Raw genomic sequence first — 10,863 nt, 5'->3', positions numbered from 1 at the left:
CCTGTTTTTTCAGGGGAATCTCTCTTTTGTGACTGGTTTTATTTCCCTATGGGGTTATCTTTCCCCTTCTGTCAGTTCCCTCTACTTGCTTCCCCTGGTTTGGTGATTGTTTTTGCTTCCGACTGAGTTTCTTCAGTCCCCTCACTTTACCTCGCTCCCCCTCGGTCCCCCCTCCCCCCTCGGCTGCTTTTCGCGCCGCGGCTTCCCTCTGATCTCGCCGCCGGCTCTCCTGCTTGCTGCGCTTCACTCCGCCCGAGATCTCGCGAGATCTCGGGCGCTTCCGCTTCCGGTTTTCTAGTGCGGTGCTCCGGAGTCTCGGCGGCCCCTGCTCCTTCCTCCGGCTCCTTTGGTTCAGGTCTTTTGCTCTATCTCCACTTTAGTTTGCTCTCCCTGGCTGGGGAAAATCCTCTACCAGTGGAGTACATAGGGTGGAAGTGTACTGTGCAGTTTTACCTTGTTATTAGGTTAACCCTATCACTACCGGTAATAATTTTAGAGACAGGCTGTGACAGCATCATTATGCCTAATGCAGCTCACAGTGGGCAGGGCCCAGTTGAGGAAGATATGCCTCAAGTTGAATTAACCCCTTCTGGGGATGATTGTGAAACAGTGATGGCCCCTGCGGATCATTCCCTGGCCTTTCAAACAACACTATCTAATGTGATTGCTGCGGCTATGGGATCAATGACTTCGGTCATATCCCAGTCCATTGCGCAGGCCCTTGCTACCCATCCAGCTGCCTCTCCCACCCCACAGCCCGCTACGGTTTCTAAACCAACCGGGCCAGGGCCTGCCTCCAGAAAACGCATGACTGGTGACGATGTTTCCACCAATGTTGGCGTGCTAGGTCCGCGCAAAAGAGCCTGTACGCGTCAGGCAGAACGTACGCGTAATTGGAAATGTGCTAGAGCACAGCAGGGTACAGCTTCCGACTCTGAGGTCGGTTCTGATGAGGAGGCTATAGATGACGCCTTTGAGGAGGCAGAGGACGACCCTTCCGGGGTCATAGATTCTAACCCCTTACCCGGGTACAGCTCCCTGGTTTCGGCAGCAGATGTGTTCCCTGCTTCTTTGACAGATCCCTGCGGGGAACCTCTTTTTGACCCGGATTCCCTCCACCACCCTCGGTCGGCGGAGTGGTTGCCGTTGGATCATGTATCCAAATATTTGGAGGCCCGCGTGCGTTGCCCCCTCTCCAAAGAGGCGCGCAACAAGCTTAGGGCAGAATGCCCCAGACCCATAGTTCCCAATAGGGTTTGCGAGACTCCGGCGGTAGACCCCAAAATGACCCAATTCCTCACCAAATCTGGGTGGAATCCGAGAAAGGGTCTGGAGTCGGCCCTGCGCTCTTGTCAGGACAAGCTCCTTGACATATTTGGCCCCCTGGCAAAGATCTTTGACTTGGCCGAGGCTGCCAAGGCTGAGGGTAGGCAGGTAGACCCTCTAGAGCTGCGCGAGTGGGTTCAGCGCGCAATTTGCGTAGCGGGAAACGTTAACACGTCCCTGGCTATTGAACGGCGCAAGGCCATACTTTTTAAAATTGAGCCTAAACTGTCCAACTTGGCGCTTACAGAAGCCGGTAAGGAGGCCCAGGGCCTGTTGTTTGGCGAGTCCTTTATTAAGGACTTAGGACGGTTTGTCGGTGCTTTTACAGCACTCGATAAAGCCCAAAGTTCGATGAAGCGGGTGTTTCATGGTAGGGTCTCTACCAGGGCCGGCAGTTTCAGGGGCCGTCTGTCCGGCCGTGCCCATTTTCAATCCCGTGGTACGGGCCGAGGCTCCTTCTCCCAGAGACCTGCATTCCAGGAGCAAAGGCGAGAGACACCATCCTTTTTCCCTTCCCGGGGAGAATCCTGGAGGCCTAGAGGATACAGAGGAAACCATGGTTCCAGACGACCTTACGGTAAGACCGATGCCTCATTTCAATTCTTTAACTGTTTGTGTAGGGGGCAGACTCCGGCTTTTTTCTCGAGCTTGGTCACGCATCACCTCGGACCAATGGATTCTCTTCACGGTCAGGGGTTTCCACATCGAGCTGACGTCCTCTCATCTATCCATTCCGCCCCCACACCCTGCAGTGCTGTCGGTAGAGAGCCGCATACTGGTGGACTCCGAGTTGTCAGATATCTTCCGCAAAGGGGCCATAGAGCCGGCACCGGCATCCCCTGGTGCGATAATCAGCAACATTTTCTTGGTGGCGAAAAAAGGGGGCCAGCTGCGGCCCGTCATCAATTTACGCGCTCTCAACGCGTTCGTCAGGTACCGCCATTTCAAGATGGAGGGCATCCATCTCCTTCGGGACCTTCTTCAGGTGGGCGATTGGATGGTCAAGTGGGACCTGAAGGACGCTTATCTTACCGTCCTTGTCGAGGACGCGCCCAGGAACCTTCTCTGTTTCTCTTGGAAGGACAGGATTTGGCGGTTTACATGCCTCCCTTTCGGCCTCTCTTCAGCTCCGTGGTGCTTCACCAAGCTGATGCGCCCTGCTATGGCCTGGCTGCGCAGTCGGGGAGTTCGCCTCATCGTCTATCTGGACGACATCCTGATCATGGCACAGGATCATTCGGTGTTACTGAATCACCTTCGCTGGACAATGGATCTCCTGTCGGATCTGGGTTTCCTCCTCAATCAGGAGAAGTCCTGTCTCACCCCGGCTCGCGAGATGGAGTTCCTGGGGTTTCTGGTGGATTCCACGGCAGGGACTCTCAGCCTACCTCCGGCCAAGGTTCGGTCCATACGGAAGGAATTGTGCAGAGCCAAGTCATCTTCCCAGATCCCGTTGCGTCAACTAGCAAGGATCATAGGCCTTCTTGCATCATCTATCCAGGTGGTTTTCCCAGCCCCACTCCATTACCGGGCTCTCCAACGCCTGAAAATTTCCCACCTGCGGACGGGGGCTTCCTATGCGGATTGGATTTCCCTGGACGAGGAAACCAAGGAGGAGCTGTCCTGGTGGATCCACAATTTGCAAGCTTGGAACGGCAAGGCTATTTTCGGTCATCGTCCGGACTTCGTGGTAGATTCGGATGCCAGCCTGTCGGGCTGGGGAGCTCATTGCGAGGGGATCTCAACCGGAGGCGGCTGGTCAGCGGACGAAGCGGGATTCCATATCAATGCGCTGGAACTGTTGGCAGGTTCGTTCGCAATCAAGAGTTTCACGAGAGACACGGCCAAAGCCTGCATTCAACTTCGCATGGACAACGTGTCGGCAGTGCGTTACATCAACGGCATGGGCGGAACCCGTTCCACCATTCTATCTCGGTTGGCGAAGGATTTCTGGGACTACTGCCTAGACAAGGAGTTGATTGTCTTGGCAGAATATCTTCCAGGCGTCCAGAACATTCGGGCGGATTGGAGCTCTCGATATCTCTCTGACTCCAGCGACTGGCAGTTAGATCCAGCGGTGTTCCGTTCCTTAACATCTCTTTGGGGACCTTGCTGTATCGACCTGTTTGCCTCCTGCCTGAACACGCAGCTGCTACGTTTCTACAGTTGGCGCCCGGACCCGGAGGCCGAAGCGGTGAACGCGTTCCTACAGGATTGGTCCAGGGGCCTGCTTTACGCATTTCCTCCCTTCCAGCTGATTCCCAGGACCCTGATTCAAGTACGCCGTCATGCAGCGGATCTGGTTCTTCTGGTCCCGTTTTGGAATTCCCAGTCGTGGTTTCCCCATCTTCTGGAGATGATGATAGAGATCCCGTGCCTGCTCCCGATATCTCAGACTCTCCTCCGCGGCCCGCATCACCAACCCCATCCTCTTCTCTTGGACGGATCCCTGCGCCTGTTGGCATGTCGAATTTCAGGGGACCCTGGGAGGTCCCGGGAGTTTCGGGAACAGCTAAAGTCCTCTTGGAGAACGCTTGGGCCCCAGGAACCAGAAGATCTTACAGATCTGCCTGGGGATCTTGGGATCGCTGGTGCGTGGCTAGGGACTTGGATCCCGTTTCGGCACCTGTGACGGAGATCTTGCATTTCCTGTCTTCTCTTTTCGACCAGGGCAAGGCCTATCGCACAATCAGCCTTTTCAGATCGGCCATTTCTGCGTCCCATCAGGGATTTGACGGTACTCCTGCGGGGCAACATCCTTTAGTATGCCGTCTCTTGCGTGGCTCTCGGATGTCCCGTCCTCCTAGGCCTAGATTTTCTGCCACTTGGGACGTGTCTTGTGTCCTTTCTTTTTTATCTTCTTGGCCTCAGAATACAGACCTTTCCTTAAGGCAACTGTCGGCGAAGCTTGTCACTCTTTTCTGTCTAATTTCCTGCAAGCGGGTGTCCGACGTCCGGGCTTTGGATTATGATGCCCGCTCGTATACTCCGGAGGGGGTCTCCTTTGACATCTCTAGGAGGACCAAGACTTACATACGTTCAGTCGCTTATCCTGCTTTCCCGGCCTCGCCTTCTCTCTGTCCTGTGGAATGCCTCAAGGAATATGAAGCTCGCACTTCCCTTCATCGTTCGCGGGAGTTTCCTCATCTCTTCCTCTCTACCATTCGCCCTTTTGCCCCAGTGACCACTCCCACGCTGGCTAGGTGGATGAAGTGGATCATGGAATTGGCGGGCGTGGACACTTCCATTTTTTCGGCGCATTCCGCTAGGGGGGCATCTGCTACCTCTTTGGCGGTTTCTGGCGCCAGACTGGAGGACATTTTGAAATTGGCGGACTGGTCCAGAGTATCCACGTTCAGAGAATTTTATTTTCGGCCAGGTCCTCACGTTTTCTCATCAATCATTGAGAATTTATCTTAACTTTGAACTTGCAATACGAGCCTCCGGGTCTTGTAATAAAATCAGGTGATTTTCCTATTTCATGACGTAAAGTCATGATTTTATTAAAGACACGGAGGCGAGTATTGCCCACCCTATGTTCCCTCCCTATATATATGTTTATTATTATGAATGATGTTTATTTCTACAGATATTATTGATTTGTTGTCATACGCATATTGATCTTAACTCTATGAGTTTTTCCTGAGTAGGTTTGTCGCAACCAGTTGATTTTGGATACCATGTCCCAATTTGTTTCTATCATTCTCTGTTTTCACCTTTTCAGGTTGAGACCGGCCTGGTGTGCTGTATCCATTGGTCTACGTCGTCGGCAGTTCGGTTCCAGCCGATCGTTTGATGTGGACAGGACGAGGAGCATCCTTCGGTGTTGTTTCCGGTTGTTCCCGGTTCACTTCCGGACAGAAGGCGGTTGTTGTTCCATGATGTTCTGGGACTCTTGGTTTCCGGTTCAGTTGGATTTTCGGACTCGAGTTACAAAGAAAGAGGAGGATTTGCAGGCGGAGTGGCCTGTTATACTGGGACTATGGGGAGGGGCTGTTCACATGTTTCAATATTTTTTCTTTGCTGCTATTGGTCAGAGTAAAGAAGGAGAATAGCAATACTCGCCTCCGTGTCTTTAATAAAATCATGACTTTACGTCATGAAATAGGAAAATCACCTGATTGTCTCTCCTTTATGGGGATTGAAAGAATCAACCAGGAATGAGACGGGAGGAGACGGGGGGACTTTGATAGGAGGATCCTTCAATGTGAAGCGAAGTGGATCTTCTATCTTAAGACGGTCCACCCCTTCGGTTTGAACGAACAATAGAATTACAGCTGCTTTATATGACCCCTGTCTATATAGAATGCGCTGTAATGGGATTTCATTCATAAGTGCACTGATCAGGAGCCCATATATCTGACTAAACTTCCCTTAATTCGTACATGCTTACCTGACTATATTAGCATGCGAAGTTTGATGGTTGATTTGGTCAGAAAATTAATAGGTAATACAGACATGACACTGATATTATACAACAAAGAAAATGTATTTGTAGTTTCTCCTTGGTTATGCCGGTTGTTACTAGGCCGGGTATCTTGGCATGTGTTTGGCTGTCCTGCCAAATTAAATCCAAATTGCGATTCTGCATGTATAAAAAGCAGGCAAGTTATCATTTGTCGCATGATCGGGCCGTGCGGATGTGAGCTTGGAGGTTGCCATGCAACTGGTGACGCTCAGACGCAGGTCCTTACCTCACTTCCGGTTTGCCCGCACCATGTGATCCCAGCTTCCGGTCCGGTGGAACGCACGCGAGCGGCGTGCATTCCACAAGCACTGACAGGCACCTTCGCGGATGCGAACAGGTGAGGCAGGTAATCAGGGGGGCGTACACCCACTTGGAAGTGGGGTAATATAAGGAGGTGGACAACAATCACCAATTGCTCACCCAAATTACCACTGTTTGAGGTGAGACACAAGCTGACATGGGACACTTCCCATGATGTGGCATGGATAAGATTTACCCATTATCCAAAGTGAAAGCACGAGGGTAAAACGACCTTAATCTTTCAGTAAGTAATCTGAGTTTTTATTAAGCTGTTTAACATCCGGCACTCAGTAGTATATGTAACCTATACTTAGTGTATGTTTGTAATTCTGTTTTTAGCTATCCCTGAATACCTTTGTGAAGTCCCCTGATGATGTCTGAAAAGCAAGACTGAAACATGGCATGGAGGGCTCTGTAATTAGGGTTACGTATAGTACTAGACCCATACTGAGGGAAAGGTTCGGTATGGGGTCGCCCCTGTCGGGGCGGGTGCTCCATGTGTGTTAGGCAGGCAATAAGAACAGCCCCTAGCCCTCATATAGGTAGGAAAGCCATAATAGGGTTTATTAGGAGAACTATAACTGCCACCTGACACAAGCATCTTGGTCACGCTGGTCCCAGGTATCACCAACTGCCAGGACCTCCCTCCATTGGATGTGGAACTCACAAGACGTGGTAAGATCCACCCATTTTTTCACTTAGTGTGATTTGTAATAGTGGAGGTATATGTATTTTGTTGTCTTTCATCCAGTGGTATTTTTATATTTTAAAGTAAACGTTATGTTTTATGATTCCCAATTCTGCTACACAGAGCCTGGAGAGGAATAGAAAGGGAGCAGACATCTTAGAGGAAGCTGAGACTGAGGAACTGTGTCACCTGAGGATACGACGGCATCTAGGTGTGAGAGCATCCCTCAGTGACCAGGGCGGCAGCTAAGTGAAGCTGATTGTGTCCAAGACCCTGATCCTATCCAGAGGAACAAGGATTGCTTCCAGGAACGCTAATGAGAGCTGAGGAGCAAAGCTGTATACACTGCAGGACTGCATGCTTGTTGGAGAGATATTTGTTCAGTTCCGAGTCACCGGTGAAGGCAGAGCAGACCCGGGTCGGTAAGATTGTGCACGCACTTAATCACAGTGTTGGCGCCTAGAGACTGAGACTAGGCCACAAGTGTCGCTGGCTGTTCATTGCAAGGACTCCATAACACCCGGTATAGCCAGGTTCCACCCAGGGGAACCTGCCGGCGTCTCCTTCTCCCATGCTGTAGAGCTGGCCAATAGCAGCGCTCAGCTCATAGCCTGAGAGTTTTTTTTTTCTCTCAGGCTATGAGCTGAGCGCTGCGATTGGCCAGCGCTACAGCATGGGAGAAAGAGACGCCGGCAGGTTCCCCTGGGTGGAGCCTAACATGTGAAGATACTGGAGGTTATATCGGGAGAACGGAGCGGCGCCCAGGTATAACAGTAAGTGCAGGGGGATCCCTGGGCGCCGCTCTACATGTCTGTATACTTAGTTTAGATTTTTTAATCTAGTGAAAGGTCCTCTTTAAAGTCACATTTCACACTGGAGAGCTGATAAACTTCCCACAAACTCAAGCCAGGCTGGCATTTTGCTCAGAAGGAATACTCATGCACGTGCTACAGGACCAGTTATGGGAGTGGGAATCCTGTAGAGCGTTGTAAGTTTGTAAGCTGTTGTGCTGCACCGCAGGCTAGCTCGCACCACACACCCATACAGTTATTCTTATTTTTATAGGGTACGAACAGTTAAGGTGTGGTGGTTTAGTCATGCTCGCCAGTAGGTAAATTACCACGCTTTCCTCCTGCATCCATCGGAGGGCGCTCAGCCTTCGGGCTGGGTGTATGAAAATTTATTGTGTGTTCCCAGCATTTGTGGTTGTGTTCATTACCACGTTTACTTTCACACTAACGTTTTTCTTTTCTGGTACTATGTTCTGTCCTAGGGGCTCAATACCGGAAAAAAACTGATCAGTTTTATCCTAATGCATTCTGAATGGAGAGCATTCCGTTCAGGATGCATCTCAGTTTTTTGGCCGGAGAAAATACCGCAGCATGCTGCATTTTTCTCTCCAGCCCAAAATCCTGAACACTTGCTGGAATGCCGGATCCGGCATTCATTTCCATTGAAATGTATTAGTGCCGGATCCTTGATCCGTTTTTTCCGCATGACACCGGAGAGATGGATCCAGTATTTCAATGCATTTGTCAGACGGATCCACATCCGGATCCGTCTAACAAATGCATCCGTTTGCGTCCGGATTGCTGGCGACAGAATTGCCTGCCAGAATCCTCTCACACAAGTGTGAAAGTAGCCCAAGTAAAATTCTGTTTTGGCAAAAGCTGGTGGTGGAGTTGTTTTCCTCATTTGTGACTTCGCTGTATCCAACGGCTTACACATACATTATAAGGGGGTCACTAAGGTGCCATTCGTTATAATCTAAAAGGGGATCGTTTTTTGTACTGACACACGTTATAAGGGAGCATTTTTTGTACTGGCACATAAGGGGGCGTTTTTGTACTTATCACACATTGTAAGCGAGAATTTTTGTACCGGCACACATTCTAAGGTGGCCACTATGAGGACATTTGTTGTACACGGGGCACTAAAAGTTTTTTTTGTACTGGCACACATAAGAGGGTATTTTTGTACTGGCACACATTATAAGGGAGTATTTTTGCACTGGCACATATTGCAAGGGAGAATTATTTTACTGGCAAACATTTTAAGGGGTAATTATTTCTACTGGCTCACATTAAAAGGGGGTATTTTTTTTTGTACAGGCACATATTATAGGGGGAATTATTACTACTGGGGGCAAAATTAGGGACATTATTACTATTGCTTGCACTGTTACCAGATAGTGCACTCTGGCAGAGAATTATTACTATTGGTGGGACTTTTCGGAGGACTGTTACATTGGGAGGCATCCTCGCACAGTATCAGCTTACCACAATTATTTTTGGAGAACACTATGTTTACAGAACTATAAGTTTCAGGGACACTATAAGCCGGGCACAGTTATTTTTTAGGGCACTGTGTGCCAATAATTGAAGGGGAACTATCTGTGTAGTACTAGTATTTTCAGGGGGATTATCTGTTTCTGCAGTATAGCGTTGGAAAGCACAATGTGCACGGTTTTAGAGGTGACAGGATGGGGTGTTCAGAAAGTGGGGAGGAGGATGCAAAAGTAGTTGTCAAACTCTGCAGAGACAAGAGATGGCTGAAAGAAATCCTGATGGCGGTTTGGTCTGAATGGAGAAGATAAAGAAAGAGAACGTCTACATCATAGGATATGTGACTTGATGTAAGAGGTATATGGCGCTGTATTACCCTGTATGTAATGTGTTCCAATTATGTCTTTAACAGTAGGGCTGGAGGGAAGGGGTTAGGTTAAGAATTTGGCAATAAAGGGAAGGGGGAGTAGGGGGAGCCATTTCAGTTTTGGGGTTGTGAAAGAATGGGGGGTTGGCAAATTGGTCGGACCTGTAAAGGAAAGGTGACTTACCTGCTTCTCGGCTCTGGCTCCCTGCTCCTTCTCCTCCAGGCCTGCGATGCTCCGCTGGGCTCCCTCAATGTCAACATCCAGTTTGACATCGCTGCAGCTAATCACTGACTGCGGCGGTGACATCATGACAAATTGTCACATGACGCAATGAGATCCGGTCTCCACTGCGGCAATGTGAAACCGGATATTGACATGGAGGAAGCCCAGTGGAGCATCACCGGCCTGGAGGAAGAGCAGGGAACCGGCGATGGGAAGCAGGTAAGTCATTCCCCCCCCCCCCACCTCACCTCTTTCACAACCCCTTTAAAACATATACACCCTACACTTACCAATCTTCCTCTCCTGCTGCAACTGCATGCAGAACCTCTGACATGTGACCAGATGTCACAGAAGATTCTGCAGCCCTTGTAGTTGCCGTTTAGCCACGATTTGCATTAAGTCGCAGCAAAAACACTGCAGATTTGTTGTCACTTACAGAGAATCTTGATGCGATTCTGTGCAAATCGTGGTAAAACACGCTTTTTTTTTTTGCACAAATCATAGCAAAGTGGCAATGTTAAAATATGAAAGAACCTTTTAATAATTTGCAGCCACCTGTAATTGGGGAAAGAGTGCTGCCTGAGGCGAGAGACTCAACTCACCTCATGGACGAGCGATTATGGAAGAGGTAGGTTGCATGCCTACCCACTCCCGTTTATCATATGTAAAGTTGTGAGGTGTTAGGGCCCAGGGCAATAAAAATACTGGTTGTCAAATGGATAGAATTGGTAGTTGCTAACCAGTGCCACAGGCATCAATAAATCTCCAGTTTTGTCAGATCTTCAAATACAAACAATATTGTTAAACACAGCAGGGGTCTTTATTTCTCTACACCATTTGAGTACATTTTTCCACTTGCATGACCCTTTTTACAGTTCATAGCTAAAGCTGTCAATAATTTATACAAGCTTGATCCCATGGAGCGTGATGCAACAGAATATGGACTCTCCTTTCAACAGTTTTACAATTATGTCCGCCCCCTGACAACAGATTCTTTCAAAGTGGGTAATGTTATACAGTTCAGCATTTGCCTTATTCAAATATGAAGGGTGATATTGACAAAGTATGCCTTTCCACTGTTCTAATGGGATGTAGTGAATGTATAAGATCCGGGTCATAGGATAGTAGGGAAACAGTGTGAATGTTTACTTTCCACTTTACTCATTATTGCAAATAAAATGCAAAGGGAAATGTATTAAAGCAGAA

The 10,863-nt window shown here is 49.2% G+C and overlaps 1 protein-coding gene across 1 annotated transcript; it reads left to right on the top strand.

The window, feature by feature from the left end:
* The first annotated feature begins 1,055 nt into the window (after positions 1-1,055).
* On the top strand, positions 1,056-5,204 carry LOC120979386. The gene is made up of 2 exons (XM_040408111.1): positions 1,056-1,903; positions 5,051-5,204. The coding sequence occupies exons 1-2, from the start codon at positions 1,285-1,287 to the stop codon at positions 5,053-5,055; spliced, it is 624 nt and encodes a 207-aa protein (XP_040264045.1). The 5' UTR covers positions 1,056-1,284; the 3' UTR covers positions 5,056-5,204.
* Positions 5,205-10,863: the final 5,659 nt, after the last annotated feature.

This window comes from Bufo bufo, chromosome 9 (genome assembly GCF_905171765.1).
Source record: "Bufo bufo chromosome 9, aBufBuf1.1, whole genome shotgun sequence".
In the NCBI taxonomy this organism is placed as follows: Eukaryota; Metazoa; Chordata; class Amphibia; order Anura; family Bufonidae; genus Bufo; species Bufo bufo.
Note: the sequence above shows the minus strand (reverse complement) of the source record. Positions and strands in the feature narration are given on the sequence as shown.

What these genes read in the sequence shown, in the direction of transcription:
- LOC120979386 (XM_040408111.1), top strand. Translation starts at nt 1,285, where the DNA reads ATGACCCAATTCCTCACCAAATCTGGGTGGAATCCGAGAAAGGGTCTG.